The 27,632-nt window shown below is 40.9% G+C and overlaps 1 protein-coding gene across 1 annotated transcript in view; it reads right to left on the bottom strand.

The window, feature by feature from the left end:
• The window catches only part of MKLN1 (muskelin 1), a 97,344-nt gene extending 70,541 nt beyond the window's left edge, over positions 1-26,803 (bottom strand). The window contains exons 1-4 of the mRNA XM_050893086.1: positions 26,712-26,803; positions 12,074-12,143; positions 4,655-4,797; positions 3,143-3,231 (exon numbers count right to left, since the gene is read on the bottom strand). Coding sequence (XP_050749043.1) covers positions 3,143-3,231; positions 4,655-4,797; positions 12,074-12,143; positions 26,712-26,803 — 394 coding nt within the window. The remainder of the gene's footprint in view (positions 1-3,142; positions 3,232-4,654; positions 4,798-12,073; positions 12,144-26,711) is intronic.
• Between the last annotated feature and the right edge of the window lie 829 nt (positions 26,804-27,632).

Raw genomic sequence — 27,632 nt, 5'->3', positions numbered from 1 at the left:
GTTGAATCTGAAGCCTAAAGCTATAGCATTCCTCCAGTTTTTACCATAAAGCCACCTCAGCATGTTTTTTTTGCTGCATGTACTACAGCAATCCATCCTGAAACACATATAACTGTTCAGACCAGTCGAACTGTCACTCCACAGTGAGAGGTGCCCAGCAGAGGGAAAAAATAATAATTAAAAAAAAAAATCAATATCCCTTTAACAGAAGCGGAAGGTATTTAGGTCACTTAAACAGTTCTTTACCCACACAAGGATGATTTTAGGGGATATTTCTCAATAATCGGAAGCTATGCCTAGACAAGGACTGCAACCCTGTATACTAGAGAGGACAGTACCAGAGGCATTAAACATAGTGCAATAATTTCAAATACCTCTGTCAAGCTAATTTCCGTGTCCCTCATCAACAGGCAGTAGACACACAAACAGCATATGTTTGTAAAAAAGCAGGAAACATCCATAAAGTAAGTATTGCTCATTTCTATTACACCAAAGCTTAAAAATCTTGAAGCCTAGTTAGTAACTCCCATGCTAGTAACAAACTGGCATGAGAATTACACCCGGCATTTCTTCAAGCTCTCTCATGGCAATCAGTCTTTACAACACCTTCCGCTTTCAAGGATACAGTACAAAAAAAATCTCTGCTTGGAGTAACCACAAAAACAGAGCCAGAAACAAAGCTCACAGACATTAAAAAGATAACTCTTTGATATTTTGTCCGGACATATATCTTCTTCCCCCTCCCAAGTTCTTTAATGAGGTGCTACATGAAATGTAAAAATTACTTGTCAAGTAGGTCAAAAGCCTGCACAACTGGGCATTTCAGCGCTAAGGAACTGAGGTTGAACTAATTAAATTAAAAGAAGCGCAAGTCTTTTCTTGACAAAAGGAGAGAGAAGTTATTTTTTCTGTTTTCTATGAGTCTGAAACTTCCTCTAATACGTGAGCAATGGCAGTTGTAGGAAGTATCTTCCCCTCTCACAGATCTACCCATGTCATGTTCCTCCTGCCCTGTCCCCCCACATAAACCTCACTGTTGTTATTAACAGTGGTGTATAGGTCAGTATGCTGATCTGCAGAATTATAAAGCAAATGCCTGATGCAAGTCGCTGCCGAACTAACTAATGCCTTCCCCAAATACGCAAACCTCACTGATAGCAGTAACTTCTGCAGTGTCAGTCTCTTAAGAGTCCAAAAGGGCAGATTTTGGCCTCGTGTTTTCTGGCAGCATTACAAGTAACACAGCACGGTATTTCGAATTTTGAGTTACTTTGGCTAGCAGCTTGGAAATTTTAACAAACTGAAAACATATTCAAGCTGTGAATCTGAAAAATAACAGAATTTCGTAACATCATTTTGCAGTTGTTTCACAGCAAAAAACACTCTCACAACTTCATAAACAAAATGACGCTAGCCATCAACTAGAGGTTTTAATAGGTTTTGGTGAAAAGATCACTTTAATTTCTGTCCTAGCATAGAAATTTCTTCCTAGAAGACAGCTTCAAGAAACAAAAGGCTATAGACATAGCTAAAAAGGAAAACTCATCTCAAACCGTAACTAGCGGGCAAGAGACAAGTTAAATACAAATCTAATATTAATGTATATGACACAGAATGCTTATTGCTACAGGAGGAAGCCATCCCAACAAAACAAGCTACATAACTATTAATACTATTCACGTCATGCCAGAGCAAAAATCCGGGAAGTAGAAATCAACCAGCATTTCACTTTCCTAACAAGTTTCAACTTACTGCTACACTTCATGACATCAGAACACATTTTGCTGGAACACAATTTACACATCCAGAGAAGTAACTAGTAATCTTTCCATTCACCCCTTTAGCCCTCCAGTAACTACTTGCTGGTTTTTTAGCCACTAAAAAATAACATTTCCCAAAAACCTAATGTAGGAAGCTTCAGACCACATTAAAAAAAAAAAAAAAAAAAAAATCAATTTAACTTTCCTGATGTAGTCAACCTTTAACTATTCCTCTGCTCCTCTTGAGGTTTCCTAAAGCCAAGTGTTACAGATGCTTCCAAAAGTAGCAGCCAAAAACAAACCCAATGAACAACCAATTTCTCTACTTCTCCAAGAATGGGAAACACCACCGTTTATGGCACATAAATGATTACTTGATTCCCAGCCTGAAGCTTTCAATTCCTCAGGCAAACATGAGAGGAGATTCAGAAAGCTGTGTAGGAAACACTAGAGCAAAGGGCTCGGAGGGGAGCCCCTACACAGCCGCTATCATCCAAGTCTTGGCAAAGGAATTACCCAACACTTCAAAACACTCCTAAATTAGTCAACAGGATCTCATTTTTCAGCAACTACCTCCTTGCTCTATTTTTAACCTTAAACAGGTAGTTTAAAACCAGTCATTCTTTTACTGTCTCAGTAGGTAGGAAGGGGAAGATAAATTTACTAAGCTACAAAAAGCTGAAAGGCTCTAAATTCTTGGATTAAACCCAACCAGTATCACTGATGGCCACTGTAAGAAACTTGTTCTCTCTGGCCTGCATGAAGCAAGGAAGAGAGATCCTCACCTGCTCCCATCACAAGTCACAGTAACCGGCCTTCGTTAGCACCCCCTTTAGCAAGCTTCACCACAGAAACAAGACTAGACACCATGGGGTATAATTCTTCTTTGCCCCTGGATGTCAGCTTTAGCCAGAGATGAGACATAATGATTAGAGTATCAGGAAGAGAACAAGGAAGGTTTCTGCTGTTGCTTTATGTGTTGCAAGCATGTTTGAGAACGAAAGACTTCAACCTTTTTCAAACTCCAGGGTTGTCAACGCTGAAATTTTTACCAGTATTTAGCTTAATGATTTTTTTTAAATCTCTACATAGCAATTTATAGTAGGATAGTAAGCAGCTTCTCCAGCAATTAGTTGACTCAGCAACTGTATTTCTGAAAATTACTGTATTTTGCTTTCATTCCCCAGGATTTAAATTATGAAGCTATTATTTCTTCGTAACAGGACTTCACTGTGTTCCAATCTAACCAGCCTAAAAGATCATGAAATGGAACAGCTATTGTGGATACTTTGCCTGAGTACAATGAAGTCACAAGTGCCAAGACTGGCACAAGTATAAGAAGAGATTATTTTCTACTCAGAATGCTGAAAAAATGCATTTACCTATCTTAATGAATCGACAGGGGAACATCTGTTCATCAATTTTATGCTTCAAGGTGAATGTTTCTTTGTTATAATCATTCTTTAAGCCACTGTGGGAAAAAATAAATAAGGTTACTAAATCTTACCTTGTATTTTAGGACTAGCTAATAAACGCAATCTAGGTCATGCCTGAAATGCGAAGCTTGTTTCATATTACTGTGAATCATAAGTACGCAGGCTGGACCAATGCCTAGACTGCTATCCACCATCTTGTATCTCCCTGGGAGGCAGCACTGGCTAGTGGTTTCAGGAGGGAACTGACATCGGATCGATGCTGCTTGTCTGCGCCTGTAACCCTGTGACTTCAGCAAGCGATCTGCCTGAACCGCACTTTTCCGTTTTCAAGAGGGAGATGGACCAGCTCTCAGAATTATCACACTGCCAAAGTGCCTTGTGATCCATTTATGGGCATTACTTCATAAAAATATCAAATATTTAGTACAATTTATCAAAAATCTGAAGTCCATTTTTACTGAAGATGCAAGTACAAGCCCCAAGACAAGGATTTTCATTAAACTTCAGTACAAGTGAAATGACATTAGATATCAATAATTACTATGCTACTAAGACCTCTTCCCCCTTAATTCTAGCAGCAATAAAGTCAAATTGCAAGACTAGTCTGTCTGAAGAGGGCAAAAGGGTGGGAATGGTTGTGGCTAGTTTCTGCATGGTCTTGAAGGATACCTGCAACAAAGAACTCCCCATGTTTCTCCACGGCTATTCTGCTTGACTACAGATGATGTACAGCCATACATTCCCCAGAGGTGGACTTTCCTTCAGTAGGCCTCCAAAAATAGACTAGTTCTTGCTACTCATTTCTCTTGTACTCCTAGATATTTAAATATCATTTCCCTTTCTGAAACAGAAGTCTCCTTAAAAGGCCCTTGCAAATTTACATTAGCAACTACTCGGAAGCTCTGGATAGCCTGAATAGCCAAAAGGCTCTTTCTTTAGTCCCTATCAGTACAACTACCAAATCAAACTAAACAAAGGAAAACACAGATTTTTCCATTTGCTTATTTGATTTATTTACCCATTTGAAGAAAGGCAGAGCAGCTGACCAGTGCACACCCATACAGCTGCAACAAGGTTCTTGACATAGGCAGGTTACTCGGGCTTTTAAAAGCTACTTTAAGTTACCCACACCTGGGGAATCATTTCTCTTGTGCCTCAAGCACACAGAAGAAAGGAATCACAATCCAGCAACATTGCACCCTGCTCTCAGCTCTTCCAAATCTCCAAGAGTTCACTCTCCACAGATCCTCTGTGGTTATAGCAGAGTAAGGAAGGCTTCCTGGAGCAAGTGTTGGGGTTGCTGCTCTCTGACCTGACCATAAACATGAGGGCAGCTAATTGCAGGATCACAACCACAGCTCTGTTACACTGTTAGCCATGTGTCTGCTTGGGAGTGAAGGGGAAGAGCATTTTGGTCCAGCCTTTATGATTACCATAGCTGATGAAATCACATCTTACCTGGATAAGAGATCTGTCATGTTTTCCTCATTCATCCCACCAAAGACTTTAAACTTCTTTAAATTGCAGACATGCGTTTTCTCATATTTTCCAAATGTGATACTCTGGACTATGGCAGGTCTTTCAAGTTTCAGAATCAAATACTGCAGAAGAGAGAACAGTGAATTTTAATATTAAAGCCAAGACTGCAAAACACACTAAGGGAGAAGCATTACAGCCTTCAAAAATTCAGTTTACAAAGCCAGAGAATGAAAGTTAAGATGATCCCTCCCCATTATTATATTTTCTCCTTTGTTCCTGGAATGAAGCAAAGGTTTTTTAGGAATATTATTTTAAAAGCAGTTTATCCAGGAAAAAGATTTGGTTGAACTACCTATTCCTAGCATTTCTATTCAGGGCTTACATACATTCCTTCAAGTTGGATGCAAGACTTCCTGAAATCTGGCAAATAGGCTCAAACTACGGAGAATGATGATTCAAACGCCCACTACAGCCTGAAATGAAACCTAAACTGAATACACAATTACATAAATACAGTATGTTCCACATGCTAAGAGAACATCAAATTACTTTTCCTCTCTGGGCTGACACTATTTAACCACTGAACACAGACTAAGTTTGATGTATGGCTAACGTAGGAATCAACTGCTTATTAACCACACCAAATAAAACCAAGCCACTTAACTGACAATAAAGGGGCTTTATACATAAAACGATGAAAATGTTCTCCCTTGTGAACATTTGCTCCCCTTCTTACACAGATGTGTGTCCCCCCCAGTGTATGAATAGCCAGATTATTTATATTCAGGCTGCAGCTACCAGCTTCACCAGCACTGCTGGAGGAAAAGGTCTGTTCCACTGGAAAAGCATATGCAGAGAAGGGCTTGCACCATTCATCAGGGACCATTGAGCACCAAGTTCATTTAACCTTCTCCTACAAAACAGGTCTTGGAGGGAGTCTGGAGACATCCTGTTTTGCAGAATATGTCAAGTTTTATACCTGAAAACAATGTGTTTAATTCTCTTCCCTAACTTCTCAGAAATAAGCAGTACACAACAGAGAAATGAGACAGAGTGCAGAATCACAATTACTCATCATGCTGGATTTTGTTACAAAACCCTGTGATCAAGGCTACAGTACAAGCAGATCAGTAAGGCGTTGTAGGACACCTCCCACTGCAGGCATTGCTGGTGGCCCTTTCCTCCAAGCAGCACTGCCAAACCACACATGACAAGGTATTCTGAGTCTTTCATCGACATCAAGTAAAGTATTTGCATGCATGAGGCTGCTTTCTACGGTTCCCAAGTAGAGATTAGTTATCTCCCCATAAAGTGCATGGGCATCGCTCTGCTTGTGCTAAACAGCTCCATCAGTAGGACAGTCTTACTCTAGAAGCATATCTTTTGGGTGAAAAGCAGAACAAATTTTCCCATCCATTTAGTTCTCAGTCTTTCTGTCATGGCCCTGTAAAGCAACTAATTGTCAATCTAGGAGCAGTACTGACATCCTTCTAGAGAGCATCAGGATAAACGTGTGATCTCAATGGCTAGTTCTCGCTACATTTATAAAAAGCTTAGCTTAAAATACTTGTACATATAGCAGTTACAGATGATAATGCAGACTGGATAGGTACCTAATAGAATAAGGAAGATTTACTGCCAAAGATGTTTCCAGCAACTCAAAATTTTTCAGAATGAAGAAAATAAATCCGTATCAGCACTGCTAGGGTACAACAGAAGAATGCTTTGGCGCTTTTCCAGATTTTTTTTTGATGAAAAATTTCTAGTTTTGTGAAGAACACCATCCACCTAAATGTCAGAACCCACTGTTAGTTTAACTAGCAGTAAGCCATGCTTTTGTCTCAAAGTACTTCCCAAACTTCAGAAAAAACAAAGCTCTATACAGAAAACAGATTTTCTAAAGCAGAGAAAAGGCATGAGCAAAAGGATGGTCCTGTAATGAGCAAGGCAGTACTTGATACATGGCACAGCCTCCTGCCAAAATTCCCATGCAGAACAGACAGTACACAACAACATCTAAGAACTCCTCCTACACCATCGTATCTTCCCTGCAGATTTCTCCCGAAGTTGAAAAAGCGAAGCTAGCACTACCAGTATCAGCAACTGCAATTCTTAATCTTGCTGGAATCACAAACCTAATGCTTGGGTCATGAAGACATACTTTCTCAAGTACCACACAAGATTTGCAAAAGCTTGGCACAAACGTCATCCTGCATTATTCAATTCTTACCCTAAATTAAGGGAGAGAAAACGAGGACTGTAGTTAAATCCTTTATTTTGGCATACATGCCTACAAGGCAGCAAGGCATGGCAACTACTCCACAGGGCTAGCAGTGATTACTTAAATGTACAGATAGAGAAGGAACTCTGCAGCCCTCCTTCCTGCTTCCACACATCCCACCACCTGCTGAGTCAGGCAGACGTTACAGAAAATACAAGCACAAAAGCTAAACACAACCTTTTTATGAATTTATCTGGTGACTGATATGGAAACAAAAGACAGGTTTGCTTTAAAGCCCGTGGCCCAATACCTGTACCTATGTATGCATTTTTATATTTTTTAATACATATACACACACACATATATATACAAAAAAAGACATACATACTTTGTGTTTTTATATACAAACACACACACTGCTGCCACTGTGGGTACCGGCTACAAATCTCACTGATGTTGAAAAAAATACACTGCCTCAAGAGCTGCAAACAGCTGGCTGCATGGGTATTTTTGGACTCCTACCAGGATTTTAGATGTGACAGACTATTCTCTATAGCTTTGAAAGACGTGATAGGAGTGTACGTAAGATCAAGTCATTTATTCAACCTGAAGAAAACAAGTCTATTAGATTTCAGACAAATATATATACCAAGATATCTGACTCTTTTCCGTCCTATTGCTCTAAGCAACCGCAGTACATTTAACGTCCAAGTATTCACGAAGTATTCCAAAAATCCGAATTATAAACTGAAGTGTTTGTTCATTAGAAGCATGGCACACAGACACTAATTGGCATAACTGCACAAAAACCTCAGCCTAATTGTTAAGCCTCAAATTACAACACTTACAAAAAAGATGCTACAAAACTTTAGAAGAGTAAAACTTCTGGTTTATGATTAAACACATTTGTAAGTGAAGATGCACAAAGAGCAGAGTAAGTCATGTATGGCACTTCAGCACCTCAACAGCTTGTTATGGTACACCCAAAAAAAAAAAAAAAAAAAAAGGCAAATCCAGCCCTGTCACACTGGGAGCTGCAGCGAATTCCAAACTTTTTTGAAGCTCTGGTCTGTGCCACCATTTGATGACAACCATATGCATGCTTCTGCATCACACAACTGAGTGTAAATTTTATTAATGTACTTTAAATTAGTTCCTGATACAATCTACACAGCAGGATGGAAATCAAGAGAGGAAAACTGGTCTTCTCAGATGCAAAACTGAAACCAATTGTTTGGACAGTGCCACTAACTTTATACATATGCTCTTTAACTGTTCAAAATTTACATCTCCACATCAAATACGCTGGACCAGATTCCAAACTGCACTACACAAGCTGCCTGTGCAATTAGAGTCACATTGTATTTTACTAATTTATTTCTCTTTAACCATTTCTGCTCAAGCATTTTTTATTAGGCAATAGTGAGACTTGTATTGCATGTGAAAATAAAAACACAAAATAAGAGGGGCTGCCCTTGTCCACTACACAAACCTACCTACTGCTTTTGCAATTAAGCTTGCGGCTAAATAAAAATCTATCCTTTTGTTCTACACATCATTAATCAAGCCACTCAGGGGAATTAAATGTTCTTCTGCATACAGTCTTCCAAGTCAGACCACCACTGGAGCCACCAGGATGAGCATTTACGGCAGGGCCATGGTCTTCAGCATTACAAGCCTTATTGCTTCACACTTCCTATGTAAGCCTAGGACTAGTTTAAAAATAGAACGATCAGCCCTCTTCTGCCTGAATAGGTTACTACATAACAGGTTTGTTATTGAATATGTAATTTCTGGGTCATTCTATTTCAAGACTCAAGAAAGATATCTAGTTTAATAAACAGAAAAACAGCTGTCATATGTATTTCCTTTCACTGGCACTCATTCATAACCAACTGGTGACTTTCATGGCCACAAGAATTATTTAACTCTACCATACCCATAAAGCTAGGAAAACCCTTTACTAAATATAGTCACATGGCAGCATTTCACATGTCTAGACTTCCACTTTCATTTTCTTTCCCTCTTCATAAAGGTTTAATATGGACTCCAGCACTTTTACAGCAAAGCATGGATCTTCATTGAGCTACTGAACACATTCTCAGATTTTTACCTATGTTCTTCTGATTCATGCTCATCCTAGCAAGAGGAACGCTCTGAAAGAAAAGGTGCCTGGAGAGGTTTTGTTTCACTCAACAAGGGAAGGGAATAAATCAATGTTTAGGGACTCACTGATATTTTTACCTCTAAGCCAGCACAGCACCACCACCTCAGCAGGGAATTACTAAACCCTTACATTAAGGTGAGGCCCTCTGATGAGACAAACACTAGCAATTAGGGCTGCAGAGCTTATTAAAATATCTCATGGCATGTTCCAGTCAGCATGACTGACATTAGTCCTTGTGTTGTGTCTTAGCCCTAGTTTCAGCTAACCAAGTTGGAAACAAGGAAAGCTTTATTTTACCGGAGCTTTAGTTCACTTCCTGTCCCAGACTATTATGGCCGCCCACACATTTTAACAAGTGCGTCACCGCAAAAGCGACCAATTTTTAAATGAAGTGATGCCAACACACAAGCCATAAAATGCTTTGCAACTTCGTTTTCTGTCGGATACATGATGTTTATTCTGGGGGTTAAAAGTCATGTGTATATATCATCATTTTTTGAAATATGAAATACCCAAATTCTAACATAAAGCAACTAATTTCCCCCCAACTTTTCTCCTCACCACACTTATAATTCGGTCACCCACTATTTCAACTGAAGTTTTCCAAGTTAAGAATCCGCCTTATGAACTTCAGCCGTCCGCAAGAACAAGGAAGCAGAAAACCTGTATAAAAGTTTTACCTGCATTAAAACGTAGCAGTCTTTCAATAAGCAAGGTGCAAGAACTAGCTATTTTCAGCAAAATTCAACCAAATCTGAAGTTCTTTTGTCAAATATGAGACAACACAATTTGGAACTGTTTCTCTCTATACACACAGAAATAACAAAAACTGCATTCTTTGCACACAGGCCTCTTCTGCAAATTTTAATTCCCTGTCCTCTCTTTCCAGTTAATTTTTCAACAGAGAAGTTACACTGTAAAAAATGCTTTACATGAATAATTAAACACTCAACTTAGAAGCATGAGAATTAGCTAAAGTACATATTAGAGACACTGCAAATACATCATCTGTCTCAGTGCTCAGGATCGGGCTTGCTGAATACTTGACCAACTACGCAGCATTCTATATTTTCACTATTGGTTACAGAGACTCAAAGAGGAATGCAGTAGGATGGCCTTTTCTACTTAGGCAGCCAGGTTTTCTGTTGGTTTTGTCTTTAAATAACACAGAATAAAACTGAAATACTGTCTTGCCAATCTCGGTTGCCACTACGAAGACTAACTTTTTGCAAGTCAGATCAAAGGACCTCAAATCTGGATACCTCATATATAGATCAATATGAGCAGGCGCAATAGATCGATATGAGCTAGATCAATCGATATATGATAATGTTAATTCATCTCTCTCCTATCAAAAAGTTTGGTTTAAATGACTTGCTTAGCATGCGGGATTCAGTAGTTCTGCAACAGTATCTTCATTCAGGCCATGATCAATACACACAAAATTATTGGAAAACATCTCTTTAACAAGCTCATGCGGTTGGTACAGAAGTCTACCACTCTAATTATTCCCTGCTTAATCTACGTGCCTGAATGTAACTTGTACCACTGCTTGTCAGCTTTAAGCATAGGTTGGGAATATTCTAAAGCATCCAGTTACAATAGATGTATTCCCATTCCAGAATCAGGTTTTTAAAAGCACAAAATATTCAGGATGGCTCAGAAAATGAAAGAGCAACTTTTAGCAACAACTAAGAGCACCTCAGGTGAAAAACCCCATCCAAAGCTATACCACAAGCCAACCTTGCCTTGTGAACAAGAGAGCCCTAAGAAAAACACATGCTTCCTGCATGAAAGGAAGTAAAGGATGGCACAGACTGGGATATAATACATGCTCTGTACCCATTACCCTGCAATTGATAGTTCCTAGACAGACTAAAACTGCTTCAGGCTATGGATTAAATTCCTATGCTGTTTATCAAGAGAGATATATATATATATATGTAAAAAAATCAAATTAAAAGAGCAGTAGATGCACAGAGGCATCAAGAGGATCAAAATTATTAGTCTTCACAAGCAGGTTTATGAAACATGTTAATGGAATAAACAGGATAGTTTTCCCTCTCCTCCTAAAAAAACACTTTTACAGATACAACAGTATAGAACACTTCATCATGAAAATCAAGATGAAAGCTTTTCAGCCGGATGAGATGACCTGCTGCTATACAGAGCCACCAGTCTAGACTACAGATTTTTAACACACCTTCAAAGCAAAGTAGCAAGGTTTACCTAGACAAAAATTCTGAGACTTAACTCATGAAGAATTAAATAAGTAGATAAGCAGCAGAACTTTGCATGAGAGATACTGTGCAACACACGCTGCTGTGCATCAGTGTTTTAAACAAAAGAATTTAAAACAACCAGCGTAAGAGATACAGAAGCTGATCAAACAGTACCAGAGTAATAAGGTATAGATCTAGCATAAAGAGAAGGATAACACATTTACTGGAGAAAAAAAATTAAGTAAAATGATATGCGTATTTTTTCTGGATAATCTAACAATCTAATTAATAGTGAAAAAGCAAATTAGATGCTAAAATCAATACAAATCTTATTTTAATAAGCTACTTAACCAGCAGAAGAGGTGCCATTCATGTCTCTTTAAACAGAGTCTACATTTCTAAATGTGGTATTAGGGGAAACAAACACAAGCTCCTTAGATCTAGGATTCAAGGCCAGCAATCTACAACAGTTTCCAGTAGTGCTGACAAAGGGGGACCTGCATGCCTCATTAGCAGCTTAATCTAACCATAAGGTTAGATTATTTCCAGTATGACCACGATTGTCAAGGATGAAACGTGAAACTCCCCCTGCAAAAAAGCATTTCTTGAAACATCACAAATAAATTGCTGGAAATGTAAATACGTAATGTACCAACAACCTGCATTTTACTGAGAGAAGGTAGCCTGTAAAGGCTGTCAATAGTAGCAGCCTACATTTAAAATAAAAACTCCAGTAAATATTAAGTTGTACAACACGGCTATACAGTTGCAGAGATTCAGATGCTTACCTGGGGAGGATAATTGCTTTCTGAAGACCATCTTGAGGACTGATCATTGGGCTTATCCACCAAGATATTCCTAAAAAATGAGAAGCCAGAAGTAATTTAAGTGACAGCCACGTTGTATTTTACATCTCCAATAAGATCTGTCATACATGCAGATCAGTAACATTCTCATGCAACTACCTAAATCACTAGGCAGAGATTAACGTTCCCCCCCCTTTTATTAAAAATTTTCTACATCGCTATTTCACAGGACCCATCAAAATACGCCTCCAAGCCTTGTGGTTGTGAAATGGAGCTCCAAGTTGCGAAATAAAAAACAAAAATCCAAATTGTGAAATAAATGTAAAACAGATGAATTTACGTAGGCCCAAGTCCGCAACAAAGTGGAAAAAACGGTCTCATTCACCTCAATGGGGTAAGAACTTTTCAATAAGGTTAAAATGATGAGCAGTAAAACAGTTAGCAAGCCAAAAACTGTCCTTTACTAGACAGGCAGTACTGGAATGGAGAGAGCGAGCTGCTAATCTACTTAAGCTTTCTTGGAGTATAGAAGATGACCATGTAACTCATGCCAAATTTTAACAAGTATTTTTCATATGAGCTACAAGCCTAGAACAACACACAAGAAAGCAGAAGTGCAACTCTTCAACCAGCAAAATTACCTCCGAGTTGCTTTCTTAGAGTTTGGAATAGCACAGCATTTAGGTAATTAACATAAATTCAGAATAGGTTTTTTGGCTAAAGTGAAACAGATTCATCATGATAGTCACATGAGGGATCTGCCTTCCCCTCTCCTACAACCATGCGGAAAAGCTCACCTCCCAGATTGAATTAAAAACTAAAAAAAACCATCCCAAAAATACATATAATTATTGGCGAGGTAACGATGCACCACCTGCTGGACAGGGCTTACGAGCTCTACCACGTCCAACTAACGAACTCGCCAGCTCGTAAAACTTATGTAAAAAGGAGGAAGCAGTCATCAAAAGGCTTATGCCATCTCCATCTGCTGTGTAGGAGGAAAAGAACACGAGCATCTGGATTACTACAAAGGACTGGAGGAAAAAGCACTCATATAAAAGCTCAGAAGGGAAAGAGGTTAAGTCAGAGGTTGAGCATTAACAGACATAGAAATTAGCTCGCTCTTTCCACATTGGGCAGACCAAAATCACCACAGTAGCAACGGTATCCAAGCAGTCCTGCGTCGTGACAAGGGAGACAGCAAGGAGCTAGACTAGGGTGGCCTCTTAAAATACATACATTTTAGAGAGCTGGCCTAGTGGCTGTCCATCTGCAGGCTTTACAAGAGACGTCATGATTTTTACACAGCATAGGAACAAGACTCAGATTCCCTCTCCCTTTAACTAGTTTCCATCATAGCACGGCATTTATTAACACAACGATGCCAGTGCCAGCCCAGGCCTGCAGCTGGTTTATTCACGCATCCCCAATGGGGAAAACGCATTTGAACAGCATACGGACACGCACAGCCCTCTTGCTCTAACTCCATCAAAATAGGAAACATCAAGCCATTGGTCTGCATAATTAAACATCCAACTAAGTACATCTAGTTTGCAGCGCAAAGATGCTCAACTCCAAGAGAAAACCTAGCCCCCATCTTTAATTACAACAGGGACAAAACGAACCAACCAAACCAAAGGGGAGAATTTGGGAACTGACGAGACACAGATTTCTAATAAAAGTTGCCAGTCTCAAAGCTAAGTCACCACTAGAAACCAAAACACACTTGTTTTGAGAAGAATCATGCCTGCAGTCTCCTACACCATGCCACAGGCAAGGCAAAAGCATATTTATTGATTTCTGAATATCTTTTAACATCTGGAGACAGAAAAAACTGCTAAACTTGAAGGAAATACGTATCTTATATTAAATACTCAAGGGACATGAAGGCAGATAAAACCAGATAACACTGTATGGCTTTTCTCCTTTATGGAACTTTATCCTAGCATGCAAGACGACAATTTACCCTACAGAATAAATTTTATTTATGATGCCATTACATTTGTTTAAACATTAGACAATAAGCTCTTCATACGTTGAGCAACATTTGCAGGAACTGGCACTGTTACGTGGTCAGATAATACCCTGCTGGAAAGAGGCATTTTATAACCAGGACAGATCCCAAAGATCATATTTTTAGAAGTAGATTTGTTTACTTCTCCAGGTCAAAGATCAGTTTGCCACAACCAAAGAGGACCTCAATCAGTACAACTAGACAAGATAAAAATCATTCTGCAGAGAGAGAGAAAAGGGACAGGCACCTCACACAAAATTAAGGCTAAAAAGAAATTTAAAAGATAAAGATAGCAGTGTCAATGGAGTTATAAATATGTTTAAAAATACACGGGTTATTAATTTATTAAGATTAAACAAACATTGAAGACAGAAGTCCATACGTACAAAGTCAATTTACCGTAATGGTTTAGGAAAATTTATGGGCTTGGAGGAATTCAAGCATTCCAGTAGTCATGAGACAGTAAGAAACAAACAAATGTATATCCTAATGACAGATGCCTTTTTCCATGTAAAGCCTTTTTTCTGGACATCACAAAACTCTTACACAGTACCTGGAGGCAGGCTTTTCAGATATGACACCTAGCTTAAAATCTGAGAAACTTTAGAAGTAAAAATTCCATTAACTCGATGACTTTCCATGTAATTTCCACAAGGCATTAAAAAAAGGTATTTGTAAGCCCTTGAGCTACCGCAAGTACCAGATAGTTTTACGCAAGCTTTTCCTGTGAAAAAAAGCAGCCCATTAAATGCGGTTTGAGAAAACTCATAATCATAAACTGTAGATACAAGATCTAGTCTAGCATAAATCTACAACACTGCCAAGAGGGACCATGCCACCCACTCACGCCTGATCCTCCCCCTCCCTACACCAGCAGCTATAATAAAGATTAGCATAAATAACTTCTTTAGTCAGATCAGTTCTCCAATTCAGCTTACTACTAGTGCCAGCATAAAAGGAGAAAAAAAGATGAGCAGCTGGATCCGGACTAGGCGTTCATACTGGAGTGAACTCCCAATACCACTCTCCCACTGCCAAGTAACTACTAAAAAAAAAATTAGATGTCATGGTACCTCTGCTACTTTGTGGGCAATCCTACCCCACACTAAAAGCTAAGCAGAAGGAGCTACTTTATTTGCACCACAAACAAACACATGTCCAGCGGCAGTACTGGTGTGCCTTAAATTCATAACCTAGCTTCCTTCGCGGCTATTAGCATCTAAGCCTTTATTGCAAGTGTTCCCATCGCTAAATAAGAGAAGTGGATCGTTCTGGCTGCTTTGCGTAGAAAGTCCTCTTGGCAGAACACAGTGGAAGTTTCTTTTTATTACCCATGCAGACGCTGGTCTTGCAACTGCTGGAAGTAGATAATTTTTCCTTTTACCAACCCAGAAACCGTCATATCCGTTGTACCAACTGCTGGCTGATCTCTGCTGGAATTACAGAGATGGCCCCACGCTTGGTATTACCAGACAACTTCTCTGTGCAAAAAGCTCTGTGGTTTCAGGCATGACAATCACTAAGGGAGAGTTTTTCTTTGCTTCGTAGGGGACGAAGGGAGAAATAAGATGACTTTGCAGAATATACTGCAAATTAGGTTTAAGGCTGCTATAATTTGCATCTAACCCAAATATTTTCATGAAGCTGCTATTAAAGAAATCCATGACTTTAGGAACAAGTCCTTAAGAATAAACAAATCCAAAACACTAGCTTTGCTTGGCACATTCAAATTGCTCTTCAGAGAGCAGCTGTGCAGAAAAGGGCACACGCGTCTCCAAGAGGAATTGGAACTCAGATACTGCTCTTCTAGAAAACCGCTGAGGTACCAAGCCATCAAACTGCAAAAAGCATTTGGAGTGCTACAAAAACACAGTCTGACTGAAAATGGACAAAGCTCTTTCTTCAGGGTTGTCCATGTGACAATTTTTTCATTTTTTTCCTACAACCACCTCAAAACAGACTAGCAAGAATAGAGCCTCTAGAATACACGGAGTAAAATTTCCACTAAGTCCACTTTACAGAAGACTGTAAGATGAGGTGGGCCAACTGTTTCAAACATGTGGAGCCAACACATCAGCCAGCACAAAGCATCAACGGAGATACTCTTGCCCAGCCTAGACACTGGAATGTACACACAGTCTTAACCAAGAAAAACAGAAGAAAAAAAAAAAAAACACTGCCACCCCACCATCAAAAAACCCTATTCCGTCAATCTGGAAAGAAGTAGAGAAATTTTTCTCCTGCAACTCCCAGAAACTCAGTGCAGCTAATGCTGATTTCAAACTACCTGGCTGCGATGTCTAAAAAGCTGTATGTACCTATGGCTCTCCCCTAAAGCAGTTCAAAAAAAAAAGCTTTTTAGATTTTGTTATAAAGTTTCTCTCTTTTCTACTGGAAAAGTTCTCTGCTTAAAATGGCATAAGGACGTGAAGACATGAAAATTTCTTGGTTGAAACACAGTAAAACATGCACAATTATCATGCAGCATGCAGATACATTCAGGAAACAAGTTTTTTTGGGTTTGGGTGTTGCTTTTTGGTTTTGCATTTTTTAAAACACAGGACTTCTTAATCCCACTGCTAAGAAGTACAGGAGGACCTCTTGCATAGTAAAACAAAGTTTGAGTTAAATATGTACGCAAGTGTGCAATTTTAAATACTATACTGTTGTGAGATTCGCCAACGTACTGCTCAAATTTGCTTCCATCTCCTCAGCAGCAGTTTCACACAAACATCCAGTATATTATACATTTACTTCTGTCAAAAGTAAAATAGCTAAGCAAGTACAGCATACAAAAACAAACTGATGAATTTAGAAATCACCTTACAGAAATAGACTTATCAGAACACAGCTGACTATACTAGACAACAAAACAGGTATCACTTAACTGTGGCCTAGAAATAGTTCCATTAAAACCACTTTCTCAGTTATTTCTTTCAATGAACGGTTTACTTTTTTCCTAAAGCTGCCTCTCATCACTGCCAGCCCTATGATATGCATCGGCCTTTACTAAAAAACAAACTGCTCCTTAAACACAAAATGACACTGTTGCAGACATTTCCAGTAACGCAAGTTAGAAAGGACTCATTTTCACTGCCCCCATCTAGTTAAGACTTCTGTAAACACTGATGAATCAAAAATACCTTGTTTCCTCCTGACACGCCAGGAATTAAATGTTACCAATAGTGACTAAAACTGCAGCAGTATAGTGAATTCCCAGCAAGTTATCAGAGCCTGGTAAATAACTTCTATTCCAGTGACACTCAACAACCCTAAATCGCAGATTAAACTTTTGACTGTATCATAGCACTGCGCAACCCAAATCCTTAGCTACAAGAACTCCCAGCTCCAGGTTGGTAATATCAGTATTAGCACAGCAGAAAAACAAATTGGAGAAAAAATAAAATAAAGTCAAGCCTATTCGTGTATGTTGGTAAGCACAGTAACTTCACACATCGCAGATTACCAGCCTAATTGTTCCAATGTTTAGGGATTATAGTTTAGATGCAATTTAACTGGTAAGCGATGCTGAACCTTTAAACTTACGAATTATCAAGGTTTGTTCTCTCCCCACACTAGCTTTGGTTTTAAATTTAAGAATTGTTAGATCACTGAAAAAACAGATCTTTTCCATGTACTTAAAGTCTATCTACTTTTTGAAAAGAAAATAACTTAAAATGCTGATGAAATCAGCAATTATAAAGACTGCTTCACCTGATCATCTTAGTGAACCGATATTAGTGAATATAAGATTATCTGGAACCCTTTCTTTTACCCATTTCTTTTCATACTCAGTGTTCATTTCGACATGTCTAGGCCACAAGGATATTTGAAATCCAGCCTTTTAAGTGATCCACAAAGTACTAAAGCAACGTGGCGTGCATGCAACCTAGCCTACGTGAGGTTCCAGGAGGTTCTCTGAGCCAAAATAAATCCCTGGCTTGATAAAAAGACCAAGAATAGGATGAACTCTACCCTTCGATATTCAAGCAAAAAGACGAAGATATTAGATTCTTCAGCTCACTGGATTTGTAGCCAATAAATAAAATACTGTAGTAAAATTTGCCAGAGTTTAAGACATCACCAGCCGCAGCCACTTTATAACAAAGTTCAGTTTTCATTTTAAAAAAATCTCACTTCTTGCTGGAAAAAGTTTAGACAGTGTGCGAACCCAGGGATTTCTACTGCCAGCAATCACCAGAAAAGCCACTGAACTTAGACTTCCCAAATCTTCCACAACACTGGTGGTGTAGCGCACTTCAGTACTGCATTGCTCTCATTTCTAATTTCCAAAAGCATTTTCTTGGAAAGGGGACAGACCCTTTAAAAAAAGATTAGAGGAAAGCAATGTCTAGCACAGTTCTATGTAAATCCTCTATGCTGTATTTTGGAAGCATCACAAACTTGATGGAGTACTTTTGTTTGACTAGCACACACATGGAAAAATTTTACGAAGGCCAGGAAGTACATTTAGGTCTTCCATGATTTCACAGCATTGCAACAATGCTCTTACATGCCACAATATTAGTAATATTTCCACTCGACAGAGGAATCCACAAAAACAGACTAAGTGATTACATGTAAAGATATAAATTCTTAATGTAAGCCATAAACACATCTTTAATATTCATCAGCGCTGTAACTTCACACTCAGTAAAAAGCTCACCCAAAAAATGCATGCCTGTAAAAGAATTCAAAGCAGACTACGTTCAACAAGACAGACTGAAGCCCCCTCATGCCCAAACAAGCGTCAGCTATGGAGCTTTTTCACCAAAACTATGGAAAATGCCTCCTGATTCCAGGTGGGACAGCCTTCACCGTGTTAGCTTTCCTTTCAAAATTAAGGTTCTCACACTAACAACGCAACTCTACTCAGGGAATCCAGAAGACAAAATATTGACCTGGGAAAATAAAGAAATATCAGCCTGTCATTAAGTACTGGTTATTTGGGGAATTGCATTACAAGGCAGAAACATCTGCCCCTGGAGCTACATTATGGAATAATTCCTTATTTTGGGGCAATATAAATAATTCATGCTAAAGGGTACACCAGTTCCCAAGCCAACATTACTTTCATATTTGGCAGTTTCCAAACCCTGTACCAGAAAGCAGGTTTTTTAGGAGACAAGGTGTGAAAGTCAGCAATAGCATGTCGTCATGAAAGAGCAGAGTGGGAACTCATTCAGCAATTCCTTACTCACAGGTCAATTTACCTAATCCAAATTTTTTTCTTCCATTTTAACACTCTGTGTTAAGAGCATCTCTTTACTAATACAACTTTCAAATGTAGAATAGGCTAGCAAATTGGAATTTAAACAGTTATCATAAGAGCCAAATGCTGCTTAAAGGAAGTACCTACAGAAAAGCATTCAAGAAAAACACAGGGAATGTCCTAAGCAGAGTTTCAGTGTTTTTCAGGCACCTTCCCAGAGCTTGAGAGTGACATTATGAACCCAGCAGTGAGTCTGGGGAGAAAAGGCAGAGAGGACTGAGGAAAACACAGCCAAACTCAAAATGACCAGTGCGCAATTTTTCTCCATTATCAAGATCACGTCATTTTCCAGGAACTGCAGAACACAGCAGCAGAGGAAGAGCAAGCACTATCAACCAGTTTGCTTTTGCAGTTTAAATTCAGACATGCAGGCTGCTATCCTCAACTTAAATATATGGTTGTGCTCCTTGATTTAAATTGATCCAGGAAATAATTTCTCAAAGATTATGCACACTGAGTTTCAAGTAATGACTAAAATAGCAACTACCTAAGGTAACAAACCACTCTACATCTTCAGCGCTTCCTCCTCCCCTTCCAGTAACTAGTATATTATTGAATTCGGACCCAGCTGAACTTACAGTCCACTGTTCCTACAAAATTCAACAGGCAGTAGTCAAAAAAGCAAAACTACATTTGGTTTTAGAAGTTTATATTAACATGCAATTAAAGTAAGTCAAGCACTGCCTTGCTTTGGAAGTTTGGAACACGTTGACCTCTAGATAACTGACTGAATCAATGCTGCACACACCACTTAACCTCAACAAAAAAATCATGATCACATCATAAAATCAATGGTGGCGATAAACCTAACCGTGCATTCTTAACAGCGATCTGCTAAAAAGATGATGAATGTGCAGAATAAGAAACTATATTCTTTGCCATGAAAAAAAGAAATCAAACAGACTGTACATGCTGTCTGAGCAATAACAACAGTTATCCTAAGGAAAACGTGCTCTGAAATAGTTTTTTAGTCTTTAAGCAAGTAATCAGTAATCAGGAGCTAGAAAACCTTTATTAAGCTTGCAGGACATAAAGCCACATACAGAACAAATAATCCATAATCTGATGATGTTAACACCTCCTATGAAAATTTTACATTCTTAATGTTCCCCAAAAACGCCATCCCAGAAGATGTTGAACATCAGAGTAATACAGGTTCTGCCAGGTTGGTCACACCAGGGAACCAGAGCAATTAGCATTTCACCTTCATCCTTCTGCCAGTGAATAAAACTCTGTCTACTCTCTTAAATAATGGCTATATTTTAACTGGAGCTTAAAGAAATTTCTTCTCATACTACAGCATTTGTGCTTTTATGTGGGAAGCAAGAGCTATCAGACTTCTGATGCCAATGTAAGGAATAAACAACTTCATAATTTTGTGATTTTTTTCACTACCTCTGCCTCTCTGACCTTATTCTTTCTTCCAACTTCACCTTATCAGACACTAGAGAAGCACCTAATACTTATGTATTCAATCTGTAGGCAACTTTATTTCCTACAGAAATATTTTGCTTTTTAAGTACTGAATTACAGCTTTCAGAGGAAAATCCTAGGCTACAGAAGTGATGTAAGCAAGGGGGAAAATGCCTATCAGAACATGAGATTGTCTAGAAACATCCAGAAAATCCACACAAACAAGTGGGGGGAAAAAAATATTTTCCACTGGACACTGAAAAGGACGAGAAGCGGAACTGAGAATATTTCTATACACAGGGTTCACTGGAGGGGAACAGAGTCGGTCAGCTTGCTTCATCAGCCAGTGTTTGCATTCCCAGCTCTTTTTAGCAAAAAAGTGTTGATCAATATTGCAAAGATATCACAAGCACGTAACTACAGGTAGCCAGCAGGTGTGCCTGTTCATCTTCCCATAGCTAAAGGTAAAGCAATTAGAACAAGCAAAGTGAATTGGCTACATTAAAATACTCAATTAAAGCTATAAATGCTGACAACTTAAGTGGAAAAAACTACATTTGCGCTTATACGTGGAAAAAAAACCCCAAATTCGCAGTTCTACATCTAGAATGGAAATAATGACTGCTATGTAATGAAAGTTATTTAAGAAACCATGAGAAATAAGCAGTATCATTAAGACTTCCAGCATATGGACGATGAGCACAGTTCACCCTGCCAGAAAAGCTCTAAAGCACACTTCACTAGTCCACTGGTTTGGACTGGTTTAGTTAGCTTTAAGCTGCTGAGACCTCAACAGAAGGTATCTTCACCTTGTCAAGGAAACAGAGCTCGGTATCAGAAAACGGAACAGAAAAACCAAACCTTTTCATTACTCATGACTGATCTCAACTTGAACATGAGATTCTTCAAGACCTGGATGCATCTGTAACAAAATTTATGAACCTATAAGGTACAGATCTGAATCACTGGTTTCATGTGGTAGGAGGAGAAACTGAGAATCACATTTCACTAGCCACAAATACATGTTTTTTCCTGTTACAGAAATCTCAGAGAACAGGGTAGCTGGAATTCAGGTTATTTTCCAGTTCTGTTTTGGTTTTTTTTTTTAATCCTTATGGACTTTACCCCAAAAAGTTTGTTACACATGTTCTCAGTACCTTCTTACTAATGCTTTGCAATACCTTAGATTTGAAAACACAGGAGAGTACTTCTCTGTTTCAGAGTAAACACAATACAGCACTAGATGTTTGGTTTGACTGAGCAGGAACTTACTGTCACATCCTCTTAACTAAAAAGCAAAAAAAATTTGCATTCTCACTTTGGAATTCTACAAGTCAGTCATACTTTACTATCAAAGTATCTTTCACTTAGTTTATTTCCCCTGGTTTGATGGAAACACAGAAAACCAGCAAAAACGCACACAGTTATTTTAATTGTATTGTAACAGATCAGCTGCATCTTTCTCTGTTCCAGTATGCTTTCTAGGAAAGAGACAACAGAGCCATCCAGCCTTCAGCATTTGATGCAGTACCATACAAGGTGTCAAACTGGAAAAGATCGGAATTATCAGAATAACTGAAGTCCACAGTGAAATCGATAAAAATGGGTTGCAATGAAAAAGCGACTACCAATTAGGAGGAGGTTGCTAATGGCATTTAATTATCAGCTACGAAACCAATCTTATTTTATATTCTTAATAATGACCTCAGCACAAGAAATAATTGAACAAAATACCAATAAAAATCCTGAAGTCAAATTTAGGAAATATACTGATCTTTCTCTACAGAGATACCATACAGGAAAACCTGAATGACTCTGAAGATCTGAGCAATAGAAATGAGATGAAACTTCCTCACAAAGGTACATGACTAGCATAACACAGTAAAAAGCTCTTGTTAGTCTCTGAAGTGGGATTTCAGCCGTATAAAACAGTGACAGAAGGACCTGAGTGCATTAGCCAACTACAAGATATCATCAGTCACGAGTCTGATGCAACCATTAGAAACCATGGTCCTAGGATACAGTAATTTAGCATTTAGCAATAGAAAAGGGTACATGACTGCCATCGCACAGAGCACAATACTTCACCTCTTATTCACCTCAGCAGGCAGTTCAAACTGGAGCAGGTACAAGAACAGGCTATTAAAAAAATCAGGATATGAAGTGCTTCTCTCAGAATGCAGAGCAATAGCTTTTGGTTCTCTTCCTTACCAAAAAAAATCAAGTTTGAACAAGGATTACATTAGCTTCTATAAACTGTTTATTCCCTCCTTGTCCAAAAAAAGAAGTGACTGAGCTCATCACTTTCTGCAGAAGGCCAGAGGAAAGAGGGGAATAAAGTCCAGGTCTCTCTCTCTCTCAGCATATGTCAAAAGACACGAGGACTCGTTTGTGTAGCTCGTGTGAAGTGACTGTTGGTGGTGGGGAAATCCCTAGGCCGGTCCCTTGCGAGACATTCTATCAGGGAGCAGCCTCCCACGTGGCTCCATTCCTTCGGGGAGGAACCGCGGAGAGGCAAGGAAGGGATCCGATGGAGGAGTCTCAGGCGATGTGCTGGGTTGAACATTTTCCAAGTTGGACAAGCTGAAGCCTCTCAACGCACTGTTGCCTCTGCACAGGCAGAGTGTCTCTGGAAACACCAGATGTTTCAAGAACAAATTTCCTCTTGGATCCATTTTCTTTCCAAAGGCACAACCTCCCCTACAACGCAGACTGAACTAGACACTATTACCAGACCAATTCTTTCACTTCTACCAACAGAGTTTTTAAAATAAATATCCAAGTCAGTCTTCCTGCTGGTAGCTACAAGCCAACAGAGGACAAATCCAGCAGTTTGAAAAACAGTAGAACTATTCTTTGGCAGACTTGAGAAGAATAATCTTCTTTTAATGTTTGGAAAGGTCTTTGCAAACATGCAGGTAGCTGCAGCACTGGTAAAACAGCCAGAAACTGGATCCAGCACTAACTAATCCCCTAGTATCACCACCAAATACAACAGGAAAGACGCTGGCATTCACCAGAATAAACTTCTCTGTCATTGAAAGAAAACTGGTATTTTTCAATAGACTACTGATCATAAACTAGAATATGACCAGAAAGGTCTTTGAAAAACACTTTTGTTTTTTTTTAATTAAAAAGAGCAGTTATCAGGTGATTTCAGTGTTCTGAAAAGTTTCAGTATCAGTTCAGCATCACATAAGCAGATGCGATGTAAGTTACTAGACATCCAATTTCTTCCCTGGACAGCGGTGATGAAAGTTTTCTATTTCATAGCTTTGTTTTACATTTAAAACCATACAACTACTTAAAAAGTGTGTTTCAATCATACTCAGCTGACAAAGAACATGGGTAATCTACTCTGTTCCTCTTCCACAAGCACTTTGCTTGCAATACCGCAGCTCCCAACGACAAGCGACATTATTAAATAGTGTATTCCTACATACATTATGGCAGAGTCTCTCTTCTACTTCAAGGTTAAAGTGGTTTCTTCCTAGTTACGCTAGCAAACTTATTTAAACTACAGTATAACCAGAATTCCCAATATCCTTCCAGAAAAGCATCATTCTGTTCCGCATATTAAATACTAAGACAACTTTTAGCTCTGTGTATTCATCCCGCAGTATGCTATGTTCCTGTCCCAGCAATTTTAAAGTTTTCCATCTTCACCCCATCCCCAAAAAAACACCCTCCCATATGTTTCTTTGCAAATTTTCCCCTTTCGAGAATCAAACCTTAAATCGCAGATCAAAACCTCCCCTTTCCATTTCAGATTGCATTTAAGCTCTCTCCCAGAACATGGAAATCAAAAGTTAGCAGGCAGCAAGTAAAAACCAAAACTTTCACAGAAGACAGCACACAAGCGTTAGGACCAGCATCCCTCAGACCAAGGTCAGCACGTCAGACAATAACCCCATTGCTGGGATTATCGAACACTGCTTAAAAGCCATCAAAATTGGTTTTACTGATGATAAGCACATTTAAATATCATCTTAAAAATACAGCCGAATGCAAGGTCATGCATTTGTAAGACACCAGCCCTAGTATAGGAAAGGGAATTGTATCACGGAAGGCAATGACATTAAGGACTTTGGGCAGCACTGCAGATACCACGTGAACATTAATTCCTGACACGAGTCTGTAGCAAAAAGGACTAACAGGAGCCTTGGAAAGGAATATCAAGGAGAAAGACGGTATTATCTTTTTATATCGCATCAGGGAGATCAATAATGGACTGTCACTCTTCTATTCAGGGACCAACACTTTAATATGATGTTGAAAGCCAGAAATGCTGATAGAAATAACTACAAGCATGATCACAGACCTGAAACAAACACCTTAAAGTCAAGTCTTTTTAACAAGAAATGTAAAGGGATTACTTAATTATCACCAAAGATTATCAGTTAGAAAAGAATCTAGTTCTTTTTAATATCTAACAAAGCAAATATACAGAAAGATACAACAACTAGGAGTTTAGCCAGAAAAACTTTTTTTTTTTAAAGGTTCACTTCATTTTGGAAAGTGGAGATAATTCATGACGTTAATAATTAACAAATAAGGCAACCCCGTCACTTGTTGATAGGGTCTGACTTAAAGATATTCCAATCAAAGGTTATTAAATTCAGCACAATCAATGATTAGACAAGACTCTACAGCCTGCAATGACTAAGGTGTCCAAGCGGTGTAATCCCAACAGTCCTCCTGACCTCCAACACTGAAGCTAACTTATCGAAAAGGTGTATCAAAAATAGCACACTTACACCACCTTACAGTCACTCCAAATTTTACTTTCAGTAACTGGAGGAATTTAACAGGCCATAGCTGGACTGCCATACAGCCAAGTCTCCCATTCAGGATGGGTTCACATTAGTACAGCACCACAAGCTGACGACTGTAAAACACAGCTCCAGTCTCCTTTTGCCAAACCCCAAATTCCTAAAAGCAGGACGCGAGGGCCGCAGATGACCCCCTTCCCCCAAAACCACACACAACGGGTGACAGGAGCCCAGCGAGCCTCCAGTGTTTCAGAGGTCAGGGGCAAGAGAGGAAGCCCGGTTGCCAAAAAACACAGTGCCCACAGGCACCTGACATACCCAAACCCGCAGGGCAGGGGGAGGAAGGTTTACTTACCCTTCTCCCCACTTAACCTGGTGACTAGCCTTTCCCACACACAGTGCCCATTTTTCCCCCCAAATCTGGGGCCAGCTTCTCCTTCTTACATGTACCCCTCCCTTGCCCGTACCTGGTGATCGCACACACCACACACCCCCCCCCATGCACGCTGCCCTCCCCTCTCAAGCCTGCTGCTCAACCCCCCCTCCTACCTGACTCCAGCCTGGCAGCCAGGCTCTCCCCACCTACTCACCCCCCCCCCCCAACCTGCATCCCAGACCCTCCACCCCACACAAAGCACCCCCCCCCCAAATCTGTTCATCAACCACTCCCCCAAACACACCCCACCCCACTCCCAGCGCTTGGTGCTCCACCCACCTCCCCAAGCCCCCTCCCAGCCCTGCTGAGCACCCCCTCCCCCCCCAGCCCCCTAAATCCTGCTGAGCACCCCCTCCCATACACACAGCCCCCCCCCAACCCCTGCTAGCCAGCCCCTCCCCCCCACACAGCCCTCTCCCCCCCCCCCAGCCTGGCGGCCGGGCCTCCCCTCACCAGCCCCTCACCAGCCCCTCACCAGCCTGGGGCTCAGGCCAGCCCGGGCCGCCCCAGCACCCACACCCACACCCACACCCCCTCCGCCGGCGGCGGCCAGGCCCGCGCCCCCCGCAGCGGCCGCCACCGCAGCGCCGCCCGCCGCGGCCTCCCCGCGCAGGCCACGGCAAGGGCCCGAGGCGGGCCCGGCAGCCTGGGACGGCGCGGGGCGGCCCGGGACCGGGGCTGAGGCCGGGGCCGAGGCCGAGGCCGGGACTCACTCGGGCAGGTAGGTGGAGGAGAAGCTGCTCCAGCGGTGCAGGGTGTACCCCAGCACCCGGCTCTCGGGGCCCGCCGGCCCCGCCGCCGCCATCTTGTTGTCAGCAGCGGCAGCCGCGGCCCCGGCAGCGACCGCGGGGGGCGGGGCCGCGCTCTTAAAGGGGCCGCGCGGGCGGGGAGCGGCGGCGTCTGTGGGGCGCGGCGCGGGCCGTGGGGCTCCCGTGGGGTGTGGGGCCTAGAGGGTGGCACCCCCTGGAGCTGGGGGGAGATGTGCCGTGGGGCTGCATTGGGCTGTGGGGCTCAGGGAGATGCCCCGTGGAGCTGGTGTGGGGCTCAGGGGGATTGCCCCGTGGGGCTGAGGTGGGCTGTGGGGCTCAGGGAGACACCCCATGGGGCTGAGGTGGGGCTCAGGGGGATGCCCCGTGGGGCTGAGATGAGCTGTGGGGCTCAGGCAGACGCCCCATGGAGGTGCTGTGGGGTTCAGGGGGATGCCCTGTGGGGCTGAGGTGGGCTGTGGGGCTCAGGCAGACGCCCCATGGAGCTGCTGTGGGGCTCAGGGGGATGCCCCGTGGGGCTGAGGTGGGCTGTGGGGTTCAGGGGGAAGCACTGTGGGACTGGAGTGGGGTGTTGATTGCCAAAGGGAACATCTCCTTTCCTGGCCCCACGGCGGCTGCGGCCACGGGTGGGTGCTTGGGAAAGGGATCTAGGAAAACCCAGTGGGATTTGATCCCCCACTGGCTCCTGCACCAGTCCCTGCCACGGGTAGCACAGTTATCCTCCCTTGCTCCATTCTATCAGCCGAATATTTGACCGTGTATTCTTGCACTTCTCAAGAAGCTTGTTCTGACACTTCTGCCAATTTTTAAATGCTGGGTGGGTTTTACTTTTTCCAAGAAGGAGTTAAAGCTATTAAAGTCACCATA

This window comes from Gymnogyps californianus, chromosome 1 (genome assembly GCF_018139145.2).
Source record: "Gymnogyps californianus isolate 813 chromosome 1, ASM1813914v2, whole genome shotgun sequence".
Lineage (NCBI taxonomy): Eukaryota > Metazoa > Chordata > Aves > Accipitriformes > Cathartidae > Gymnogyps > Gymnogyps californianus.
Note: the sequence above shows the minus strand (reverse complement) of the source record. Positions and strands in the feature narration are given on the sequence as shown.